Source organism: Siphateles boraxobius, unplaced genomic scaffold (assembly GCF_051911475.1).
Source record: "Siphateles boraxobius isolate OS27281-9 unplaced genomic scaffold, OSU_SipBor_1 24, whole genome shotgun sequence".
Taxonomy (NCBI): domain Eukaryota; kingdom Metazoa; phylum Chordata; class Actinopteri; order Cypriniformes; family Leuciscidae; genus Siphateles; species Siphateles boraxobius.
The window spans coordinates 13,578,697-13,605,503 of record NW_027508855.1 but is presented as its reverse complement, the minus strand read 5'-3'; the positions used below and the strand labels follow the sequence as shown (position 1 = coordinate 13,605,503).

At 38.2% G+C, this 26,807-nt stretch overlaps 1 protein-coding gene across 1 annotated transcript in view; it reads left to right on the top strand.

The window, feature by feature from the left end:
- The first annotated feature begins 9,228 nt into the window (after positions 1-9,228).
- The window catches only part of srrm4 (serine/arginine repetitive matrix 4), a 55,952-nt gene continuing 38,373 nt past the window's right edge, over positions 9,229-26,807 (top strand). Inside the window, exon 1 of the mRNA XM_077241548.1 lies at positions 9,229-9,909. Within this exon, the coding sequence (XP_077097663.1) occupies positions 9,779-9,909 (131 nt within the window). The 5' untranslated portion in view covers positions 9,229-9,778. The remainder of the gene's footprint in view (positions 9,910-26,807) is intronic.

Below are 26,807 nucleotides of genomic sequence, written 5' to 3'. Positions count from 1 at the left end.
GATCGAGTCCTACTCCAAACTGAAAAAGAGATACTCAGCCCGAGGGCGAGATTACTCTCTTCCAGTTTGACCTGAAGACCCAACTGGCTATGGAGCACTTGAAGGGTAGGACCTTGTACTGATACTTTTCACCTTCGAACACAAGAGCACAGAATGATCTGTGGAGCGGAGGGATCGAGATCTGAAGTACTGTACTTTAGGTCGAACGCTGCAGACCAACCTTGGGGTCGGAGCATTTGGAAATGCATCTGTGTTAAGAACTTGAACGTAGGCTTTCAAAAAAGGGCCCATTTCAATTGACACAGGTCCAAGATGGCCATGACCCACCACTCTAGGGTACAGTGAATACGCGAATACAGTGAATGGCTACATGGCATCCTTCGCCCGCTGGACTGCAACGTGTCCGCTCACAGGACAGGAGCAATGCTCAACACGTAGGTGTGATTAATATCACTAATCTTAGGAGCATCTTAGCTAAACACCTAGGTATGATTAATATCACTGAGCCAGGGCGGAAGCCAAGCGAAATGAATCGCAAGCCGAGTCTGATGGTAGGCGTACCCGAGGTGGGGCAGCGAGGTGGAGGACAGGCGGCCCAAAGCAGGGTCTAAGTGTGGTGCACGACACTTACCTGTCTCCATGAGATGGCCAGGGATGCGTGAGAAGGCGAATGACCGAGTCTTCGAACCACACCCAGCTGCCGTGCTGGCGAACAAGAGGGGGCTGAGGGATGCAAGGCTTTACAGGGTCGCTCACCGCCAGACTTGCCCTCTTGGGACCCAGGAACAGAGAAACCTGCTCTTTCTTTGAAGTGTGGGTACCGCTCGCTCCACTTCTTTTGGGAGCAAAACGGTGGAACAGACACACACACACAAACGAATACTCCAGCGCAGACGTACATACAGACTACCCTCGTACATGTCCATGGGTGCTGTGGCCTGACAGACCTGTAGCAGCGCCATGGCACGCAAGAGGAGGCGGCATGCCCATAGGCTTTGTAAACTCTGCCCGTCGGAACGGACGGTAACTCACAGGCCTTAAGGGGGGACGAGGACCCCTCCAAAAGGCAGCGGCCGCCAGACACATGTGCAACTGCGTCGTGACAGACCGCTCCACTGGAGGGACAGCCTCGCAACTTTTCACCGCTCCTCCATCAAGAGTAGTGAGGGGGAAAAGCTATTCAGCTATCTCTGGCAGTTTCTGGCAGAGAAAGGTGCCGTCCACAACCTGATAAGCTCTCCATGCACTTCGGGAAAGAAAAGCACTGGGGCGGTGAACTGAGAACGCGACCCGCCCCGAGATACCAATCCTCCAACCGAGACTGAACGGGACACGATGGAGTTCCACTTGAGCCCGGCAGCCTCGGCGTCCCGTTTCAGCATAGCTGACATTTCTGGTTCTGGCTTGGGCAATGTTACACTCCCAGAGGGCGATAACACAGCCGAGTCGTCATCTCCAGAGGCCAGCTCACCCTCCGATGCTGCTATCGACTTTTTATCCTCTTGGGGACCCCAATTGAAACAGCTGATCGGTCCATTATAGGGACTAGCACGCTCAACAGGAATTCTATCGGCTGCGGTGCGATGGAGGAGTGAGGAGCCCACAGGGAATGGTTACTGGGCGAGACATCCATCACTGTCCTCTGATCACCCATCCCACACAGCTCCCGGGGGTGGGACATGGTAATGGGGACTCGCGCTTCGCAGCCGAAGTTGCTCCCCAACTTCCGCTGGAATTGGTGAATAGCAGTGGTGGAAAGAGTACTGAAAAAACATACTCACGTAAAAGTAGCATTGCATTCCAAAAAATGTAGTGTGAGTAGAGTAAAAAGTACTTGTCCAAAAAACTACTTGAGTAAGAGTAAAAAAGTAGCTTATTTAAAAGTACTCATGAGTAGTGAGTAATGAGTACTGAGCTGTGGATTCTACCCCTTATAATAAACACTTTGCACTACAATTTATAAATGAAACGGTATCAATGTTAGTGTTTTGATAAATGAGAATCACTGATATTATCAGATTACCTCACCTAATGCACTGAAAAAGGCTAAGATAGTGAGCTAACACTAATTACACACTTTAATTCCATGATATTAAATATGTTACAATTTAAATGTAAATGCACATTGTTCTAGAAGGGTGGCATCATCCCTTACATTTTACACGGCTACATTTACTCACATTGTAATGCTGATAATATAATTTGTAAGGACAATTGTGCATTAAATAGGGAATTTATATCCAGGAAACTTTTACAAAAGAAACAAACAAACAAACACACACACACACACAAATGCATGTCTCTTTGTAGTCTCGTGAAGCTGTTTTATCAGCAGCATCCACACACACACACAAAACAGGTTCAACATGAAAATTTTTTTTGCGCAAGTGCATTTGCCAGATGAAGACGGATTGTAATGGATCATTGTAATGGATTAACGAGCTGTAGTCACGAACTGACAGAAATGCAGTTCAAGTTAACGCCATGGTTCATAGAGTGCACTGATTCTGAATCTGACGGCATGGCGAGCGCGAGACGCGAAGACGCTGATATCTGGATTGAATTGATGCGTGAAGAATGCACTTCCACAGCAGTCACGAGTAACAGCAGGAATAGGCGGTTAAAGTTTTCTATGCTTAATTTGATTTGATGACAGTCACGAGATCGCTTACTCAATCCAATCAAGTTGATGGATAAAAATAAAATAAAATTAAAACAAGCATGTAACGAGTAACGACCACAAACAGAAGGGAAAATAGCGGAGAAAAAGTACCAATACATCACTTAAAATGTACTCAAGTAAAAGTAAAATTACACAATTTTTAAACTACTCAAAAAAGTACAATTTCTGAAAAAAACTACTTAATTACAGTAACGTGAGTATTTGTAATTCGTTACTTCACACCCCTGGTGAATAGGAACCGTCTTATAATAAGTGTTATTTGGAATTTAAGAGTTAAATTTTTTGAACGCATCCGGATTACCAACTGACACGATTTTCTTTGCACTGCACTCGTTCGGACCCGTTTTGGACCCATTTGCATGCGGTCAGCGAATCTCCATAGGAAATGAATGACTTCCGGTCGCTTCAGAGCCGTATCGGAGCTGATTTCAACTGTCAGTGTGAAGGCGGCGTAAGCGAAATCTGGCAATGCATTCAGAATCCACGATTTGCGAAAATTAATCTTTGAAAAATATTAATAAAGAATGAAGCATATTTGAAGAGCCTGTTAAATTTGTGCGACTGAGTTAATTTTTTTCATTTTCATTGTGTTTTTTTTCTTTTGTAATGGCATATTTTTGATAGTTTCTGAAAAAGTTACGTTCAGTTTTATAAAGTTACGTTCAGTTTTATAAAGTTACATTCATTTTTTTAAACAAATATAATTCCATAATTATTGGGTTAACTTTATTTTTGATCAAATAAATGCAGACTTCTTTCAAAAAATTTTTAAAAAACCCAATCTACCCCAAACTTTTGAACTGTACTGTATAATTTCCTTAGCCTTCCTTTTGCTTTAATGAAAGCATTAACTCACGCTGATGTAAACTGCTGATCTACGTTATCAGCATGAGAATGTTCTGAATCTTGTGCTTCAGTGAAAGCAATGGTACAATGGAGTCAATGTCACCAATATGCCTGCTTGACTAGTGACCCAGAAAGTATTTATTTCAGAATATGAAATATGTTCAAATATATTCATATTGAAATATTAATATTACATAATAACATTTATTTGATTTTAATATTTTAAAATCCTAAAAAAATCTATTTATTTCCAGATTTAAAAAAAATATGACCTCAGGTTTATGGAGCACATTGTGTATATTTCCAGAATAATGGAAAGTAATCAATGCCATCAGTCATCAGTTCAATGCAACTCAATGCTGTAACGACTGAGACAAATCAGACACAATTATTTGTTATATTTAACAAATAATCTTTAAAACTCACTCTGGGATCTATGGTCTCATCCCCCAAACAAGGTAAAGAAGGATCTTGGTTACCATGACTACGATCACATAAGTTGGTTTTATTGCTGTAAAAATGTGGTCAAGAGGAAAAAGCAGGGGCCACGGAAAGACCCATAGCCCTTAAAACAGACTTTCCTGCGTTCATTTATGGATGAACTGATCTGTAAATGAACATGCACACCAGGACACTGTACGAATGATTTACTGTCTTGTGTAGTGTCTTTTGATCCTATTATGTCTTTGATACTATGTATTTTATGATAGAACCAACGGTCAATTTAACCCCACCTGTATCGTGTCTCCTATTTAATTAATCCTCATTTAATGACTCACACTTTAGTGTACATCACCTTCTCATAGAATTCAATGTGTGTTTGTTATATCTATCTGAGTATAAATGGACACAAACAGCTAGGCCTATGTCTAACCACACTTGAGACAGAGCCATAAATCCTCCCAACAGAGGAATTTCCCGCTTGGAAATTCCCCCTTTCTTATTGGTCGAGCCTACCCTGAGATGTGGGACCTTTCTCAGACTTTAAATGGCCTCTACACAATCCCTTCCCTCTCTTGGCCTTCTCGGTACGTTTGCATTGCTGTTGTGACGGTTTCAGTGAGTAACTTGTGATTTCTAAGTTGCAGGTGAATGGCTGAAGGGAGTGGGTGCACACCTGAATGTAATCACGACGCTCGATAAAAGAATGGGACAGAGATGAGAGCGTGTGGGTGTTGAGCTTGGGCTGTGTTTGCGTGCGCTATACTTTGGGTCTGCTGTCACGAGGCTACTGGGAGAACTCGTGACATGGGAGGAATATGGGAGATCACCGGCGCCTTTTGATCCCTCTCTTTTGGGATGGTTGTTGTTTCCGGAGGTTCCATGGACTGAGAATGGTTGGACTGTCGTCTTTCATAAGTGCTAATCCTTTGTGCACATCTACTGATACAATGATTACCATTTACATCTGTACCATTTACAACCATTTAGATATCGTAACACTGTCCTGCGTGGCCACACTAGGCTCCAGGGCAGCAGGCCAATACCCGCAACTCCAACGCAACTCCAACTCCATCGCAACTCCAACCATCAACTCTTCTGACTTCCTTCTCCTGTTTGCTCTGTGTGTCCTCTCCGGCCCAGGGGCGGCATGCCACAATCTGCACTCCAGCCAGGGGAACAGAGTCAAACCAACCACGCAAGTTCATCAACAATTCTTCAGTCAATGCCGAAGAAATCGATTGAGACTCATGAGACCATCAAAATCCTTCTTCTGGAACTTCACGAAATGTTTCACTGCAAAGGCCATGCAAGTATACATTTAATGAGGTGCTCTGAAAATTATAAGCTGATGGTTCTTTTCATAGTTCCATTTCCTTCTTCCGATTTTTATACTGTCACTCACCATTTTACCTATGCATGTATGTATGTGTGTTTTGTTTAGCTATGTTTGTGATTTTGTTAATAAAACTTGTGCACAATACGTATTTGGTTCTGATTCTATGCTTGCAACAAAGTTTATTTTACGATTTAGATTTTGACTACAGGCTCTTAGTAGTACTGTACAGTAAGAAAGACATTTCCCTCCCCCGGAAATTAACATTTCTTAGAATTAATAAACAATTAATACTGAGTGTTCACGGGATGAACAGTTGGATTGATTGTAACAAGTTAATTCTATTAACTGATCCAAATATTCATAATCAATTATAACAAGTTATGATTGATTATTAATATCTCTTTAGAGCTAATTTGCTACAATGCAAAGTCATCCAGTGGCATTCACATGCACAAATACACTAAATGAGCTTCAAGACTGCTTGTTCATTAACTGATTGCCTTTAGCTACAATTTAATTTGTCCGCCATGATAGAGATCACTGGTAGACAGTAGATAAGGCTGTTGATTCCAGATGATTTGTCCTTATATAAATCAAGCTGGGGATACGTATGTGTGTGTGAATGTGAATCACTGTGACTTGTAATTGAAGAACATGCTAAGGACACTGCAGCTAGTTATGGTATTTTTGCCCACTATCATTTTTTAGTAGTTTCATTTACATAGTGCAATGTGACAGTGAAGGCAAGAATTAGTGAGAGAATATATTTTCTTTTTGTCCTAAAACTAAATTTTCAAGTTTCCATTACTCAAAAATCTAATTAATATGGCTACATTTCAGTTTCAAATAGATTTACAACATGCAATTAGTAATGAGTAACAAAAGAGTTATTTCCCCCCTAGAGATGACAGTCCATTCTCTCAGTAATCGGTATAAAGTTATCAAAATGAATTTGCATTTGGATATTTCATGCAGGAATGCACTCAAAGGAAATTAAATATGAATCAACATCTTGCCCTGGCAGTTTGTATCCAGAATGATGTTTCATGCTAGTTTGTTTCTGTCAGTGATTTATGTAGCCCCCCCTCCCCTCCTTATACTGTGTATGGAGTATCCCATCTCTTGACATGTTGACTACTGGAATTAAACAAAAGCTGACGGGATTGAGCAGTTACCCACAATTCCGTTTCATGTGCTGACAGGAATAGAGCCAGGCTTCTCTAGTAATGGACATGATAGCAGGGTGAAAATAGAGATGCTTTGACAGCCAAAACTCCATGCCTCTTAATATGAAAAAGAAAAATGATGAGATGTCAAGTAATTTTATGAAAAAACAAACAGCATATTTTTAAGACGACTCACAATGGACCTTGATTGTACTCTTTCTATTTTTGAAATGCAGAGAGAGTCATCTCTCTAACATTGTTTTTGCCATTTGACAATATTTATAATAATAATATATATCTCATTTTATGCAGAAATAAGCTAATAAGAACTTAAAAACAACTGTAATTGGATAAATGGGGTAAATTATACATTCCAAATGACAAGCTTGATATCTGCTCATATAGGCTTGTTAAAAAAAGCAGTATAAACACAACATATGGGTTGTTAAGATGAACTAATCTTTGAATTTGGTTCAACTGAAGCGTGCCAAGCTTAATCCTCATTCACATCACAGCAATCTGATTCTCTTTTATAATCAAGTGGATGGTGGCGATGCACATGGAGTTTCATGTAAGCAGTTAAAATAAGCAGAACTAATGAATGGCAGTTAGGTATCAGCCTGTGTCTTCACACTTATTATGCTTATGATAAGTGTTCAGATGCTTTACTGTGGAAAATATTTGAATGTCATCGTATTCCTTTCAGCATTCTCAGTCATATTTCTTTTTCATTCTGCTACGTCCCTTAATTCATGTCACTCATTATCACACTTTGATAAATTTGTCAAATGTGTGAATTTAATTTTACTGATACTTTACACTTTATGATAGCTATCATTAAGTTATTAATGAGGGTAAGTAAATATACATCCAGATTTATTACAGATAAATGCTTAACAGTTCAATTAAATTATGAATTTATAGCATGCAAAAATATAAATCAAGGTTTAATGGCTTTTGGACTGAAACCCATTTGGACTCAATTTCATGTTTTTATCCCATAAAAATAACAAGATTTCATCATTTGCCTTCTTTAATTAATGTAAAGATTGTCCGTTTAAGCCAGAGTTTTATACCAAATCACTTAATCTAAATAGTCTCTTTTCAAAAATACATTTGACTGAAGAAAAAAAAGTTACCATGTTACTTTTGGATAAGGATTTTGAGTTTAAGTTGTATATCGTTTGAGTAGTTAAGTAGTTGCTTTACAATATAAGTCTGTATTCCCCTATACCTATAGGAAACAAAAAAGGGTTATAAGTCATGGTTTTGTTAGGGTAAAGCGCTACTCATATTTTCATTTTGTTTTTGTTTCTCTTGATCTTAAAGGGACATTGTGTAGGAATTTCTCCTATCTAGCGGTGAAATTGTATTTTGCATTCAAACGAATTGTGCTCTCCAGCGCCTCGCTTTTTCAAATGCGTGTTTCAAAAAACTTTATTCAATAGCTGCTATTCATCAAAGAGCCTGTTTAACTTTTAACTATAAATGTTCTACTGTCTATATAATAAAGTAGCGTTACACAACCAAGCAATGAAAAAAAAAACATGTCATTAAGACTGTAATATTGACTTAGCCTACCTGTCGAGGAGAAAGCAGGACTTCAGCGTCTCTTTTGAAATCTTTCTCCTGCATTAGTTCTTTCCACCTGGAAAAAGCTATCCCGACATTGACTCTTGTTTTTTGTAATCTCCGGTCACGTTTCCTTTTACGTTCAATTTTGGACTTTTTTAGCGACCAGGATTTTTTCTCCTGTGGCTCGGCATATGTATGCCATTAAAAATAATGCAGCCTTTTAAACTTGCCGGGGCAGTGACAAGCGCCTCTCACTGCTCTGCTCCTCTGGATCTGCTGCTTTCAGTTACGTGACGCTGGCTCTGAACGAAAACGCGTTGCGGAAATGTGTACTTTTTGACCCTCTCTGCTATTATAGTTTTTCAAGATGGCGGAACGACATGGAAGCCTCCGTGGACCTACCCGTCACATATATATAAAGATAATATATTCTTTGTTTACAAGGAAGTCAGATAATTGGCAGAGGTATTTGTACACCATTGAGGACATATTTATGAATAAAAATATTGATTTTAGATAATAAAATATCAAAAAAAATACACATAGTCCCTTTAAAAACCTTTGATGTAAATGCTTAAGCTTAGCTGATTTTCATAGGCTAAAATGTAAGATATGTAGGCTATATTTTCCATACATAATTCCAACGTTTATGTTTGTTAGCTTTGATGACTTGACAATAGTCAATAGTAATTATAGATTAAATTGGTGTCCAAACTTTTGACTCAGTGTCTTTCAAATTAAAAGAATGACATGCATATGAGTGTTTAGCCTATCAAAGACACTTTTTGAGGAGGGTTGTTCTTTTTTTTGTACTACTATCACCTGTGCAGTCTGCAGGTGCAGGTGGGGTTTAAGTGACAGGTGGTTGCTGTGAGAGGGAGGGGGATGGTTTCTGTGAGGCCCCTGAGGGCTGATGGGGGGGAAATGCTGCTCTGCCTCGTAAGTATTGAGCCTGACACATGCTCCGTCTGCTGCCTCTGCGCCGACCCCTGTCTCTTTTGTTATGCTGATTGAGGCAACAGGCACAGTCTTTTGTTCAAGTCGGAGAACGCGAGAGAGAAAGAGAACAAGCGGGGAGGGATGGTCACGCTCCCCGTGACCTAAAGCCCCCAGTCTCCTCTTCTTTAACGTCACAAGGTGCGCGCAACAAAAACCAGCCACCAACAACTGAGTTCTTCACATCGCGACGCGCACGAGCCACCATCAGCTGAGACTGTCACAACTCTTCCGTCCACACACACACACACACACACACACATACACACACAGATACGCTGGTACTGGACATGTATTTCTAACTGCCAGGAGTTTAATGGATATTAGTAATAGCGCAAAAAAGGATTTAGGTCGCGAAATCAGACTCTCAAATTGATTTGAAGGCGGGAAGCGCGAGCGCTGAGAGGAATGAAGCACGAGAGGGGACGCCGAGCCAATAAATAGAAGCAGCCCACTGAAACGGTCGCCGTAACATCGTCATCGAACTGGTGGGGGAAACGTAAAAACGGACTCTCCAAAGAAGTTAAAACGTTTAACACGTAAGAAAAAACAGAAACATTAAGAAAATAAGCTGCATTTCCTCAACAATCCGTTGGTTTCAGAACTTGGACAGCTCCCTCGTGCAGCCGCCTACACACAGTTACTAAACCGACCGTGTGAGGATTCATTGAAGCTACTGAACAAAATCGACCCAGTTCTCCTCGGTATTCACCCCCAAAACATCGACACGCCATGACCGGTGTACTTCTGGGAGAGAAGCAGCTTTTTGAGAAGTTCTGGAAGGGCACGTTCGAAGCCGTGGCAATGCCGAGACCCGAGAGCATCATCATCGCCAGCATCACCGCACGAAGAGCCGTGACAAAGTGAGTTGTTTAGTCTGAGGCTTCCTGTGTCCTTTCTCAGTCTTTAGCTTGACTAAATATTATTTTAATTCTCAAGAATCTTGAGAATTAAAATAATGTTTAGCAATAACTTTGTTTCAGACCAGCCCCAAGGCCATTCTAATGATTCTACTGATTTATACCTAGATAAGATATTCATTTCTCCGATTAGTGAAAATTTGTTTGCAGTTTATTCCTGACATTTGTCTCTGTTTTATTGTCTTACAATCTGTTTTGGATTGGGATCGCGGTAAAGTCTCCTCTCGTTTGGTTTCCCTCACTTGTGTTCATGCAACTTTTGCCTTTTTGTCCCATTTTCATGTCACACAAACAGTGAGCGTGAATTCTGCAGTTACTCTCCATTCATCATTGACTGACCTTCACTGGAGGCCAGTCAGTTTCACATGTGCACACACAAGTGCACAGCAGAGCGAGAGGCTACACAGAGTCCTAATGAATCAAGTCAGGGTACCATTCATCATGCCCTTAGGTTAGGACATGAAGATGATCTTAGCGCCTTCTACTTCACCCATGAATTAGGAGGCATGGCAGCATGTCGAATAGAGAGAAAAGGCAAAATAGCAATAAAGAAACCAGGGGTTTTGCTTCCCTTTTCATCCTTTCCTGTTAATCAGGATCAAGACTTGCTCCCGCTCATTACGCCGGTAAGAAGTGCGTAAATGATTTATATGATTCACTCTTGTTCCCTATGTGCATGTATCATTCCATGTACTGTTTTACCCATCTTGCAGTCTCCCATCTCAGGAACCTGGGGTTTCACAGTGCTTTGCCCACTTTTTCCTTAACAAGGCACCTGATGAAAGTGTGTATTAAAAAGTGGCATATCACGATTTTTCTACTCACTTGAGCTTTATATTCATACTGCAGCAGGACAAAGATTTGATTGGAGTCTTAGCACATAACTGGTCGATAAATAGTCAAAATATTCAGACACAAACCTCTTCTGGCTGTCTGTATTCTATAAAAATGGAAAATATGGCATTGTTACTTTAAGAAGGACCTGAAACCGAAATAAATTTTGATGGTGCAACCAATGTGTTCAGCATTAATTGCATATTATTATTGACATGTATAACAATACTAGAATTTATTATAGGTTACCTGACAAAACATTTTTAAAGTTCACCCAAAAATGAAAATTCTGTCATCATTTACGTAATTTACGTCATGTTGTTTCAAACCTGTATGACTTTCTTTCTTTTGGGGAACACAAAAGATATTTTGAAAAATGTCTTGTGAAAAGATTTGTTTTGTTCATTTAATGAAAGTTAAAGAGGTCTAGTCTATTCAGTATTGGTTTAACAATCTCTTTAAGCCTCTTTTCAAACCAGTGTTAATTTCATTATAATTCTTTTTTCCCTTATGACACGTTTTCACAGATGAAAAAGAGGCAATAACTACATCAAAAAACAGTTTTGAATGACAAAAACTATGACGAAAATCTATTGGCATTTTCCTAGGACATTGAAACATGAAACATTTCCAAGACAAATGTTAGGGAGGGACATTAGTTGGGATAAGCCTACTGTGTATTGGATCCGTGTATTCGGCCTTAAAGTGACAGCAGTCTATTAAACCTGCTGCTGTCCATCATTAATGTTTATCAAACAACACAAGGAAAAGAGAAAATCACTCAGTGCTTTTGACTGAATAACGTTAATAACTTTGATAAGGATCAATCTGCATTTAATTTATACAAATAAATGTCTGCTTGAAAGAATTAACAATGTTGTATGCAAGTTGTTATAAAGGCCGGAAAACACCAAGCCGACGGTCGGCCGTTTTGTTTATCTGCGTATATCTCGTATATTCTTGTTTTGGTTTTTTCTTTTAAATGACGAATACAGACTATTGATACCTGCTAATATAGACAGTTAATTCCTTACACGCAGGCGCAGAACGCACATGCTAGTTTGCAGTCAGCTGTAGTCTGTGCTGTGTGTTCAAGCACAGCTTTTTGGTCCAGACCCAGCCGACACGAGGCTACAACACCATCGGTTTTCGGCTAGTTCTTTGAAGAAGACTTGGAGTGTCCCAAGCTTCAAGAATATATCATTAATTGAAAATAAGTTTTGTTTGTTTATGAGAAGTGTTTTTTTTATTACATTTTAAGATAAATAAAGACATGTTATACATCACAGCATTTAAATTTGTGTCTGTATTGCATGTTCAAGCCTTAAAATCATTCATATTAACAGGTTAATGGATGTCTTCTCCAGCAGTAGGCTATATAATGAGTTTGGACATTTTAGAGAAATGCCTAATTGATGCATTACAATTTAACTAAACCCATTTAATTTAAACCAAATCTACTTTATTCGACTAAAATCATATGAAATTTAGTCGACTAAAAGTAGACTAAAACTAAAAGAATTCAGATGACTAAAATATGAATAAAACTAAATGCCAGTTTCATTAGTTAACAAAGATTAATAAATGTTGTAAGACATGTATTGGTCATTGTTAGTTCATGTTAGTTAATACATTAACTAATGTTAACAAATGAGATCTTATTGTAAAGTGTTACCAGAATTTTCATTGTTAATTTTGCTTTCACTAGCCTCTCCTCTCTCCATCTCATTATTAGTCTCTTCTTCTGTTTATCTCACTGTGGATATTTACATATTCATAAAGCCACTCACCCTTCAGGGCGCACCTGACGTTGATGTGTACAAGGCTGGTAACGACAGCAACATTTACAACCGAACCAGTGTCACTGATTTAACCAGTGCCATCTGCAAATTCAGCATTCAGGTTCGTCTTCATTGTGTTTACCCCAGGCACTGAGCCGTCAAGACACATACGATTTAAGATGTTAAAATGCCTGAGAAATAAAATAATTTATTTCGATTTGCAGTAATAAATCACAGAGCATAAGGCCCATTAGCTAGTATCAGCTGCATGACTGGAGAAACATCATTATTGGTTATGTCAGCTGAAAAATGCTGGTCACCTATGCTTACACTTAGCCCACTTTGCCCTGCTTTACACCCCCCCCCCCCCACACACACACTTAATTGACCATATTTCGTTTTCTTATTCCGCCTCTTTTCTCGTGGTGTCACTGAGCTTTAAAGAGGCCCACAGTGCAGGGCAATTACAAAGGCTGTTGTTGATCCTCCTCTGTAGACCTAGTGTTTTCTGGCAAGGCAAGAGAGAGGAGTTCACTCTTGTGCAGCCAGAGGGTCCTGCCCCCGGTCACTGCAGCCCCACAAGCTGTTCTTCTCAGTGGCAAACCTCATTAAAAATGCAGAAGGTTTTAGTTGGACTGAGTGTAAGTGTGTTTGTGTGGGTTAGGAAGCAGATGGCCCCTGGGAGAAAGGGTAAGGGGGAGAACCCTTTACCCTAGCAGATGCTAGTTTAACGAGGAGAAGAATAAAGGGATTAGGGTAACCTGAGAATGGAACTGCACTCAAATGGAAAAGAAGATAAATAACTATACAATACTTTATATTGCATTGTCTGGAATACAAGTTGCGTTTTTTGATCATCTTAAGCATACTGCGACTTATAAAATGCGGTTAAAAGCACACACATTTGGATTCGTGCTGAATGAGAGAGGTGTGTGAGCCCAAGTTTATTTGTAAATCACATTTCCCATACACCGGTAGTTTTAGTTTTGTTTTAAATAAATTAGTTTATGCTTGGTGTTTATAATAATTGTTGTTTATAATTTATGTTCGTTTTACACTTACGTTTTTTATTCTGTTCTGAATAATGTTACATTTAAAGTATTTGTTTTGGAGGGGGTACGTAAAATGGTACGTATTTTTAAAGTGTTTAAATACATGTTGAATTGTATTTAGTGCTATTTTACTATTATTTCTGAATGTAAGAATGAAATGTATAAATTACATTTTTAATATAACATTAAAATGTAACTTATACAATGATGCGACTTATCTGTGTCTTCTCAGCAATTCAGTTTTGATCTGGTGCCACTTATTTTCCAGAAAATATTTGAAAACAAGCATCTCATCTTTAAACCTCAAATTGCTTTTCAAATCAATCTGCTATCATTCAAGCTTATTTTCATTTCTTTTCTTTTTTTTACAACAGTCTTCTGAGAAGTTTTTTTTAATTATTTTCATTGAAGACAAAAGGTTTGGACATGCTTGCTTTGAGAAGTAATTGATTTTATTGAGTTGCTTGTTTCAAAGATTGATCATTCCTCTGTATTGATTTGACTGGGTGAAATGAAATTAAGATTGTGGTTACCCTTTTGTTCATTATCGTAACCCAATTAGCTTGTGCAGCGTCATAGCAATTATAAAGAAAAAAGCATTCCAAAATTATAATGGATTCAACTGCTATTGCACTTGAAGTTCATCATATAGAAAAACTGTGTTTTTATGTACACATCAATGTAGCGTAGCTTGGTTCAATCCATTATTTTTTGTTCCTAATTAAGTAGTCGCCCTACACCCAGGCTACAGCTGAGGTGATCAAATGAACAGAAAGACAATGATTTTGTTGATCTTCATCAGTGCGGTCTAGTAGACCCAGTCTTTATTTTGATTTTGCTCTGAAAGCAGAAGAATACGACATTGTTCAAAGGTTGTTCGTGTCAGGGCCTAATGTAGAAGCCAGTCAGAACTCTCAGTTCTGCTTAGTTCCAATTCAGTTGATTTAAATCAGCTGAAGCGGTGGTCGCAAATAGAGTTGTTAAATTTCAAAGAGTCTAATTTCTATGCTTATTTTGTTTTTTAGAAGAGCATTTGACTCTCTGGCACTCTCTCTTGGTGTTTCTCTGTCTCTCTGGGTGGGTGGGTGGAGTTTCTGAAGGGACTGTAACCCCTGGAGCTGAGCTCTGGCTCAGAGACAGCTGCAGAGCTGTAGAAATGCTGATATGGTTGCCAGGCCTCCAGGGTTCAGCTATAATTTCTTTTAAATGTAGCCACTGCTACATTCCAGCACATCATCTAAGAGGTATAAGAGAGAGACATTTTTATTTAGCTGGAAGTGAGTCCAACATTCAGTCAGCAGCAGATGAAAGGCACAGCTGTGAAACACCAGGGAGATGTTGAAATCTAGTATGAGGTCTTGATATGGGGCACTTATGTCGGCGACTTGTCATATGGAGTAGTTATCTGATGTTAGAGTGACAAGGCTTTAAGAATATTTATTTTCTGTCTTTGACAGTTGTGCTGAGAAAATCCAAAGGAAGTCTGAATCAGTATACAATGCATTTAACAACATTCATGTAAAAATATCAACTGTGTGTGCACATAAAGATATTTGCAAGAGTATGTGCTACCATCCACATTAGGAATTTATGATATCTTTCTGGGCTTTTTCAAGACTGTGGTCACAACGTTGAATCTATACCAAAATAGTGTAGGCTACTTCCTCTTGTAAACAGATTTGATTATAATTTAGTTTTAGCGATCCCCACATTAAATTACATCAGTTATGCTATAAATGCTTCACCCTCATCTTGCCCTTCTCTCGTGAAGTCCACAAGCCACTTTTTTTCAGTGAATGAATCACTGAAAAGCTGGTGAGATTAAGGAAAATGAGAACGAGGCACAACCTGGGGTTATATTGGAGTAATATTACCAGGATGAATAATCCATAAAGTGCTGGAACAGGTCTGCATACATTTAGAGAAGTAATACTGATTCCATTAAATATTAACACTTATATATAATGAGTATAAATCCATTTATGCACTTTTGCCATAGCTTGATAATTGACTGACTAAAACCAATAATAATCATTTAAAATGAATAAAGTTTTGTAGGAGCTCTTTTTCAGCAAATTTCAGACATTTCATTTCTATCCTTAACTTTACATGAAAATATCATGTATAGATTATCTTGTACAGTTTATAGTTAGCCATAGCGTTTACAATGTGTGGACTTGTCTGCTGGGTGAACTTCTGAGAAGTAAAATTTGCTGTTATTTTATTACTTTCCATGCAATATATATTGTGCACACACAGAATTCACAGAAATGTGTATCTAAATAAGCAAGTTATATTTCCTTTTACTAACACAATGTCCAATCAAATATATAAGGCTGTTAGGAAATATCACAGGGAAGATAGAGCATACAAATTAATGTTTCTAAGCATCTTGCCAATGTGAATGTTTACTCAAGGACATAACCTGTTTTTCCACTGGCAATGTATGCTCAATGTGTAGGCAGCAGTAAGCTGATTATTTTTCCAGCCAAATTGTTGTCTTTTAGCACAAAGCCAAACTTTGCATTCATTGCAGAAATGCAATTATATATTTAATCAAGTGAATCTGGTATCAAAACATTTTATACAACCATTCTAGTCTTCAAATTTGATTGGCTGTGGAGTGATATATACCATTTGAAGTACCACCTGGCAATGAAAGCCTTTATATTATCTGCTAGTAATATCTGACTAATCAGTCCAGTGCTGATAATACAAAAAACATTTCCATACAAAGATGTAATCACCTATTTAGTGAGCATCTCTGATCACAAGAGAAAAAAACAAACAAGAAATTTGCTTTGCACATAGCAGTCTTTGTTGATGTTTCTGAAGTTCATAAAGTGGTATTAAGGCTAAATCTATTTTACATAATTCCCCAGCTAATTAATATGCCATATGTCCAACTTACATGCCTCCTCTGATTTGTTCGTACCTTATTTACTCATGGTGCTGCACTAGTGAGGCTGAACATCACTTGCTCAATACATGCAATCACTGGAGAATCAATCAAGCAGGTTGTGTCAAACAGAACATGAGATGAGTAGGCAGGCACATCTTACTACAAGCTGTGTCTCACGTATTGCAGAGGTTACTGTCTATCAGCTTGTCGTCTCCTGAAACTCACATGCTGTAGTGCTATTTTCCTCACCACTGGACCCCTGGAGGGATCAAAAGCCATTATTAAAATGCAAACTTATCAAAGTCAAACCTTCATCACTTAAATTAAATCATTTCAAGCTTGAATGGCTCTCCTCTTCTCTGCCTCCCCTTCATTTTTCATTTCCATCCCTTGCCCATCCTCATTTCAGGAAGACAATCTGCCACTCATGCAAAATTGCTTCCATTTGCATAACTGATGCTTCATTTGGGCTGGGACTGTTTCTGTGGCGATGTCACTGCACAATGGCAAGGCAGTGACAGCAATAACGAGCTAATGGAACTCTCCCACCTCTCAATTTAGGGATCAATCTTGGAGTCAAGGACAAGTGTTCCTTAAGTTGACATTTCCTTCACCCTCTGGCTGAGCAGATGTTCAGGCTTCAACTGTCAGTAGTACTCTGATAGTAAGTCATGCAATGATTTATTCAGCATTCAGGATACCCTTTAAGAAAGTAGACAAATATGAGTCTGAATATTCTATTGGCTTCCATATGTTCTTTGAAGCTTTATTGTTTTTGTCTCTTCTTTATACTGTGTATGTTTTTGTCAAGGCAGAACAGTAAAGTTTAATGGGGCAGAATTATAATGATGTTTTTAAGATGGCTCTCTGTACTCAGTATTACTGCATATTGCATGGGAGGTTCAAAGTAATTTAGGACATTCTATCATATTTATTCATCAGTGAATGATAGCTAAAGGATCATTTATATGTTTTAAAGGGAAGAACTTGCAAGAGACATCGACCACCTGAGCCCAAACGAGTTATAACATGCCAGGCAGCCGCAAAGAGGACGCAGTCTGGGAGGTGCTAAATTGCGATGGGTTTCTTAAACTGAGCAATATCGCCACTGACATTTCAGTAGCCGGCAGATTCAGCTGAGCAGTTATTACAAAAACCAAAGCTGACAGGTTTGCTGTCTTTTTCTGGATGCTGTGTCGCATTGTGAAGTGCATTAGAGATATTTTCTCCAACAGCGAGGATTTTTTTATTGTGTTCTACTCTTACTCATTAACCACTCTCTCCTAACCTCTCTGGGCACTTCCAAACCAGAGCGAAATGATGTAAAGAAATTCAACATTTGAATTCTTCCCAAGTGAAGATTAAGCTATTAAAAGATTGTATCTTCACAGGCTTTGAAGAAAGTATTTCAGAGGCTAACTTCAAACATACTACTGAACCGTGTTCAGAAAGTAATATTTTCACATATATGTTTCAATTGTTTCTCTATTCATATGCAGAACATGAAAGGCAGATAGGTGAGCAATTAGTTATTTCTAGTTTTAAATAAAAAGGCTTTGTAGAACTGAGAAAAACACCTTGTTATACGCTCTCATTCTCCAGCTAAGATTTTGTAAAGGAAGTGAATCAAGCCTATTACACAGGACCAATGACTGAGTCTTTGATCAAGACGTAGGGATGTTCCCGTCCCCATTATAATGCGACTCTGGGGAATGAATCAGATATCTCTCTTTTTTTAGCTTTTTTGGATGAGTTTCTGATCATAGTTTACAAAGTAATATGGAAAAAACATTAGTGTCCTCTACATTAGCTATAAATGCATTCTTATGAGACCTTTTCTCTTGATCCACAATATGTTAAAAGTTATTTTGCTTTGACATCAAATTTTCCCTTTGTCTCAAAATCTGTAGGGAAATTGTATGACTAATCATAGTCATTCTTCTTTTATCCTCTATCCCTTTTTCCTTTAAAGTATCAGGGTCATAAGAGAAAAGATATAAGAGCTGACATGAGTGGGAGAAGGACGGCACAAATTTGACTGATGCCTCTGAATGACTTAGTATAAAGTAGCTGTCAAGAACAGGGCAAAGTAATGTCACAAACTTGGCGTCGAGTGTATTCTTTTGAGAACCAAATTTTTTCTTCACTTTAAAAAGACGCTCCCTTTCTTCTTTTGTGGTTTGTTATGATTTTCTGGACAGGAAATCAAACATACAGAATGCAGTTTGTCAAGAGTGTAACTGTAATTGTTTTTCCTACGTGATTATGACGTTCGCTTTTGTCCTGATAATGAATTATGCTGTGACTATCAAATAAATGCAGTCATAAGGATTTAAATACCTTGTTTAAAATCCCTACACTTGCACAAAAAATAACATAAAATATGCTAATTTAGGCAATTACTCATTAGCTTCTTAGAATTTGCAATTAAAATCCTAATATGAATGCCCTAATTTTTCTCATTAGCTTCCAGTTAATGTAATTAAAGCATACAGAAGCATGTGTTGCAATATTTGGTCATTTCCTTGAGCTGCCTGCAAATTGAATGGACAGAGCTTAATTAAGCTCATGCAAGTTTATGATATTCACTTCATTTGATGGCCTCACCAGAGGTTTAAAAACCGGATAATAAACAACAAAATGAATCAATTAGACATGAGTAGATCAACAGTATTATTCTTGAATGCTGGAAATAAATAAAAACATTTCCAAAACACATTATTAGTGAGTCCTTGTTTGACTTGGGCACATAATGAAATTCTCAATTTAGAAATATTCTGATCTCATTTCAACTTTTTAAATCTTACAAGGTGACTTATGAACGTACAGTTTGTGAAGTCTTTTCTGTGTAGCATATTATAAATAACCTTTTTTGTTGAGGATATGAGTCATCAAACATACAGAATGTCAATGTGTTTTGTAAATTGTAGGTCCTTGAGGGCACTTCATATGCACATTATAGACAACTGAATAATCCACTTGCCCTTGATAGAGAGTATTCTTGTGGAGACTTAGTGAACTGAATGAACCTCCCTCACATAAAATGGAAATAGCCTCTTTGTGATGGGGTACTAAATAATATAGAAGGTTAGTAGAAATGATGACAGCATTTTTATTGGGCATCCACATAATGGTTTTCCTACACCGACTTGTTAGGAGGGAGTTCACAGTGTCTTTAATGAGGACTCACTGATTAAGAACGCTTATATGGGGTCAGTTCCCACCATGTGAATGATTTTCTCCTTTTTATTTCCCTGTCAAAGTTTTAGAAGTGATTTCATATGATTTCCCAAACAGAACAGTTGTATTCAATTACAATAAAATCAATAATTACAAATTGAAAACAGCAGATAAAAGACCAAAGGACTTGGCTTGGTGGTCTGTCTCCATGTATACACGTATCTTTGCATGTCCCAGCAGCCTCCCATCCTTTCAAGCGGAACGGTGTCAGCAGGCAGCCATTACACGGGCCACTGTCAGTAGCATCCAACTCCAAAATAGCTCCTCTTGCAGTGTTTGCCCGGTTGGTTTCAGTCTTTGGCAGAGCAGAGAGGGTATGGGTACTGTAACTCTCAAAGTAGACAGATGAGTCCTACTCAGAGAGGGGCCCTCTGTCCATCTGCCTATGTAACAGAGTGCAGGTGGGGAGGACATAGCAGATACTACAGTATGTGCATTGAATTAATGAGCAGGTCCATGGAATGAACCTATGTGTGTTTGTTTGGAGGTGGTTCCGTAATGCTGAAAAGCAGGTGAGACATACAATAAATTAGGCTGTAGGATTTTTTGGTCACACTTTATATTAGGTGTCCTTAACTACTATGCACTCACATAAAAAAAAAAAATAAGTACAATGTACTCACATTAAATGTCACATTATATTGCAAACACTTGTGCTGCTATTGAGGTGTGATGTGGGGAAGGTTAGAGACAGGTTGGTGATATGGGTATGTTTAAGGATCAACGGAGTAATTATACATTTAATTTAATTTCAGAATGTAATTACATGCAGGTTTTTTTTTTTAATATAAGTACAATGTAAAACATGTTTAGACACAATAAGTGCATTGTATCAAATTATCATTTGCATGTTAGTACATAGTAGTTAAGGACATAGTAGTTAAGGACATAGTAGTTAAGGTAGTTAATATTAAGTGGGACTGATTTTTTTATTGGCCATTTTAACTTGTGATTGTGATACAGTAGCTTTTTTATGAATTAATGAAGTTTTATATTTTAAATGTAAAAAAATAGTTTAAAACATAAATATAAAATATGCTTATTTAGAGTAGGCTATAGTATGTTTTGCTTCAATTTTAAAGTAAAAGTTGATCTTATTAAATAATAATAAAAAAAATATTTAAACATGCAAAATGGAATGTACCTGCTGTACATGTTCAGTAAAACAGTGGCTAAACTTCTTTGTTTTCATCTTTAGGTGGCGTTTACATTTGAGGAGCATGCAGCTATTAATAAAAAATATGCTGTATATAGAAAATATTGTGAACCAGAGTTTGAGAGACATTTATATATGATACTGCATTCCTCCTTGGTATTCAGTAATGCGAATCCTATGCATTCATTACACAGGAAAAGCGAGGCTGTGCCTAAATTTCATAGAATATTAACAAAGAGTGCTGATTTACTGGTCAATCCTGGTCGTATAGGTGAAATTCCTCCAAAGGCAATGGAATTAAAACTATGTTTCATCTGCCCTTGCTTTTATGAGGAACTGTAAATTTGCCACAGAAATTATGTCTTTCAGAAAAAAATTTTTTTTTATTCGGTTTCATTATTTCATAAAGAGTGCTGTGTGAAGTGTGTTGGTTGCTCGTAAAAAAAAGTGAGCTTTGTGAATTATTCAGTGAGCTGTTTTGCATAGCAAAGGCCAGCAGAGAGGAGGGGGTTGTGGAGTCGGGTGAATCTTGAGTTGAGGAATGACACAGTGTTGCTTCCTCCTCTCAGCTTCTCATCACGTTAATTACCGTATCTGGCTCTCGTCGGGACCACAGTACCTCTTGAGTCTCAGTCGCATACGGACGACTTGCCAGTGGGAAGAAAAGAATATTTGTCTTTGTTTGCTTTCAGGGAGAGATTGATGCATTTAAAGCTACAAATTACCATGGCGATCAGTAAATAACTTTTAGGATAATATTGATCTGTTTCAGTCATTGCATTTCTGCTAATCTATAATATGTATGACCATCAGCAGTAAAAAGAAAGATGTTGATCATTGGATTTGATGCATATTCTCAGCCATTACTTTGCCCCACTGATGGTCATAAATCTCACATCACTGAAACTAAAGAATAGTGGGATGCAAATATAAATCCTGGAGAATTGATTGAACATAGTAGCAATACATTTTCTCTTGAGATTTAGCATACATTTGAATCATTTTATGTAAAAATCGCACACACACACACCTGTTGCTGTGATGGATGGACTCATAAATCATAAACAGTCAGTTACTACACCTCAAAATGGACACATCCTTCTGTTTTCTCTTAATTATTCATGCTCTAATTTAATAACATAATCAAAATGAGACTTACATAAACAAGATGGTTGCTGTAGTGTTTGTTCTATGTTTATTTCTGCAACTGTACTTCCAGGGCTATAACAAAGTGAACCCCCCACTCACAAATGGTGTATTGTTGATAGCTTGGAGTAATTATGGATGCTCTGGTGGGGTTTGGTTTAATGACGCAGGCTCTATCCTCCACAAATGACATTCTCCTCAGAGAGAGGGACTCAGTCAGGACTGAAATAATCAATGATTTGTGGTTTCCATTTTGAGTCTCAGTGTGAAGCTGCTTAGTCCTGCTCCACTGCACAGTACGTTAGCTGTTCGCCTCATCGCTGTTACAGTCATCCTTCCTCTGTCTATGAGATGATGCCGCACTCCCTCTTTGCATACTTATAGATTTTCCTGAGTTCACACTTAGGCCAAATATGCAAATTGGTTCTGATGGCTTCGAGCTCGGAATTTTGACCGAACCCAGAGTACTCCGTGGATTCAGGTTTTTTTTTTCATAAAGTTAATATATTAGCACACCACTGGCATTAGCAGAGTTCTTCCAAAGACAATGCTAGCATTAAATGTATCTTTTGTTGAGATAATTCTAGAGGGTTTTACAACCTTTTGCAACTGAACCACCTTTTTAAATGGCCCCTTTGAATAATGACAAACCATAAATTCTCTTTTTCAATACTCATTTTATAAATTCGTGATGTGTGTCTGAAAATTCTGCCAGTGCCACAAAAGGAGGGAGCTTTCAGGGTCCACTGCAAGTGATTCTGTTTTTAGCCATGTGTAATTTAAAGATAATAAGCTCTATTTGCATTTGCCAGCCCTATCAGACAGCACAGACTGAATGGCTTTCTCTGTGTGCCTCCTTATTCACCTCAGCTACATTACCTCACTTTAATTTACACTCTTCTTTCAGTGGTATTTTTTAAACTTTCATTTAATATTTGTCTTACTTTGGTGCACTTACTTTATGTCCTCGTTAAAACTTTCCCACATAAAAAAGTCAATAGGATTTTATCATTGACGGATTAAAATGCAATATGCAATATGCACTTTACTTTATACAATGTAACAGTCTTGGTTGAAAAGCAATTAACTTCAAGTTGTATTTGTTTTTTTGCTCATCGTCTCAGCCATCTAGAATCAGCACGCTTGAAATTAATTGGCCTCCTTCGTACAGACTTCCTGCTAAGTTCCTGTCCTTCTCCTTAACATGGAAAAAAGCTTCCCAAATCAAAAGAACTACAAATCAGAAGTTTCACATCTCAAGTCGAGCCATCTGTCTTCTTTCGCGTATAAAATAGAGCCCGTGGGTTTGGACCAGCCCTCTCATCTTTTCAATCAAATTCCCGGCCTGCTGCTTCTGAGTGGCAACTGGCCCACATCTAAGCCTGGCGCCCAATGGAGTTTCTCTGTGGTAAGAAGCTAAATCTGCTGCGGTGAACCATGCCTGATGTGTTAATGGTGGATCCTTTGCTCCCTATGAAATGCCACACGCCAATCAGCAACCCCTGCTGACTCTTGTTCTTTCGTCCTCCACGCATCCCTTTCACTGTAATTAGCTAGTGTGTCCACTGATTGGACCCCTTATTCTCTTTGTCTATTAGCTGTGTAGTGAGATACATCTTTTCTCTCCCCAGGAGGCAGACAGGAAGTGTCATGGAGATCACAAAAATCACGAAAATCTAAATAAGAGAGAGCGGTCGACTCGGTAACCATGTGTTATTTGCCCCTAGGTTCATTTTTGGATGGAATTGTCCTTTAAGGCAATAAAAAAAAGTCCCTTTTGATTAGCATCTTTATTTTTATCCTGGAGATTAACACTTTGTCCTATTTTTAAGTCTTCTAAGGTAGATGATGAGGGATTTTTTTTCTCCAAATTATAATAGACTACTGATGTATAATATATATCCGTATATATGTGTATATAGATGTATAATTTGTCTTTTTCATTTTGGAGTGAAATATTATCTAGGTGTGTTTTTAACAGGTTTTGTGAGATTCACTCTTAGCCATACTGGCAGTAATTTCTCAAAGCAAACCTTGAACATATTGCTTGGCTTAAGACAATAAGCAAAAAATACCTTTGATTATCAACTTCATTTTCATCATGCTGAAATCTTTGTCCTACACTGCATTCTTCCCTTTCCATTTCCCAGCAGTCATGAAAGCTTTTTGATAGAGGTTAATGAAATGAAATAAATTTGCTTGTAATGCATGGGAGGCTGTAAAGGTAATGGAATTTGAAGAGTGTCAGTGAGAATGGGGAAATGAGGCGGAGATTGTTTGAGGTCTGTGTTCCAAGGGCTGTAAAACATTTGAAGTGGCGATATAGAGGAGAGTCAAAAGTGTCCAGAGAGTAAGGTACTCATTTATACAACCATCCTCAGACCTTCCATCAGTTAAAAAAAGCATGATATTATTATATATGTCATATCATAATATATTTATCACTGCTGTGCTAAATGGTTGTTATAAACACTTAAACACTTTTAAAAAATGCAATAAGCATGTTATAAATATGAATCTCTGTAAAGTTTTGATCTCTCTTGTTCTTTCTTCTTGACATATTTCTATTCTCGGAGTGTTGTAATATTTTCTATTAGTGTTCAATGGAGATATCAAGTGTGTGCCTTCTCATCTGCCAGGATGAGATAGAGAGGTTGGTTAGAGACAAACAGAAACTCTCCCAGCAGACTCCACACATTCCAAAAGCTCCTGAGGCATTACTGAGCCTCTACAATAGAGTCATGTTTAACATGGAGAGGGAGCGATAGAGATAGAGAGAGAGAGAGAGAGAGAGAGAGAGAGAGGGAGAGAGAGAGAACCTGTATCCAGTTAGTGATGATGAGAGTTCTGTTAATGCTGTCTTCTGGGAATGTGATTTTGGTCTCAATAAAATGAACGTGTTAGACAATGTCATATTTCTTTTTAATTTTATAACAAACACCATATAAGCTTTTCTTTTCTTTTCTTTTCTTTTTTTTTTGCTTTACTGCAACAAGATGAAGAGCAAAGGATGCATGCTAGATGTGTAAATGTAACTGATGCTTAATCTATTTATTTTATCATTCTTGTGCTACACAAGAGAATTATGGAAAATGTAGTTTGTCCTTAGTTCTATAAAAGCTAAATTGTAGTCAACATTCATGAATACAACTTAATATGGTAAATGCAACTACATTTTTGTCATGATTCTGTAATTGAGACAGCATAAAACTCATCAGGGCTCAAATAAAGTCCTAATGGTATTTATTGTAGAACAGTGACTACACTTATCTCATAAATATGATTCTGACATGACTTAATGGCAGCATTTTAAAACTAATTGCATGGTGGAGAAGATGACTATGTAAATCAGAAATCAGGGGACTCTCATTTCACCTCTGATCATGACTTAAGATAAGTCTCAGTTAAGGATATATACAGATACATGTGTCCAATCAGGCAAGAGAAAATGTGAGAAACTCAAGGCACGCTCTGTATTCACCCGTTTAGTCATTAACATATGCTTCAACATGTTTCACCCACCATTGCACTGGGTGAAGTTGGAGTGGCAAGCTGTTGATTGCTCATTGTGAACAGTGCCCTTTTTCTCACAATGCATATCCACAGAATAATTGTTAGGCTGTTGTACAGAGACTTTGGATTAAGTCAATGTGTGTGTGTGTGTGTGTGTGTTTGTGTGTGTGTGTGTGTGTGTGTGTGTGTGTGTGTGTGTTGTGTGTGTGTGTGTGTGTGTGTGTGTGTGTGTGTGTGTGTGTGTGTGTGTGTGTGTGTGTGTGTGTGTGTGTGTGTGTGTGTGTGTGTGTGTGTGTGTGTGTGTGTGTGTGTGTGTGTGTTTGTGTGTGTGTGTGAGAACATCTGGAGTTTGCCTGGCATTATTTCCACAGCCTGGGGCAAAAGTTTTCCAGAGCGGGAGTGTGCGACGAGAGAGAGAAAGAGGGTTAATTTGTTTTGTTTGAGCAGAGGGGACGGTGGGGAGTGAAGAGTGCTTAAATTGATTGATTGGTGGCTCCTAGAGTAGTGGACCGGGCCATAATTACTCTTTGAGCCTGGTGTGATAAGGAAATTAATCAAACCATTATGCTGCTCCGTTTTATCATCAGGTAGCAATAATTGAATAAACTAACTCCACTTGTCTTCAGAATGACTTTCCCCGCTATGCTGACCATCTCTTGCATAGAAGGTTGGAAATTTTCCTGTTGTTTAATATTTAAGAAAATTAATAAAGAAAATTATTCTGAAATGATTCCTTTTTATCATTCCATCTGTCTATCCGTCTGTTCATCATCATACCTGTCTATAACTCTGCATCTGTTCTACTGAAACTGTGTAAAAATTCACTCCGATTGAAAAAAGAAATTCAGTGAGATTTAAAAGAATCACATGCATAGCAAGGTTGAAATTTTCTGTTGTTATGTCGTTCTTGCGTATCTCCCGCTGAGCTGAACAAATGCGCAGGAAATGGGAGGGCTGGAATAAGCTGCTAAATCAGTCTGATTGTTCTTAAATCCTTCATGTCCACTTGCATCGCTCAAGCGGAGCCTTCATGCAGAGTTGGAAATAGGGCAGCCAATTCTGTTTGTGGATTTTCTTCTCACTGACTACCCCCCCAACTGCCTAACTCGCTTTCCTGTTCCCCCTCAGTTTGAAAGTGTCTCTACAAATCAATTACCTTCCCTTGCTCGTTTGGGATTTAGCAAGGACATTGTCTGTGGCAGATAATGAGGTCTGGT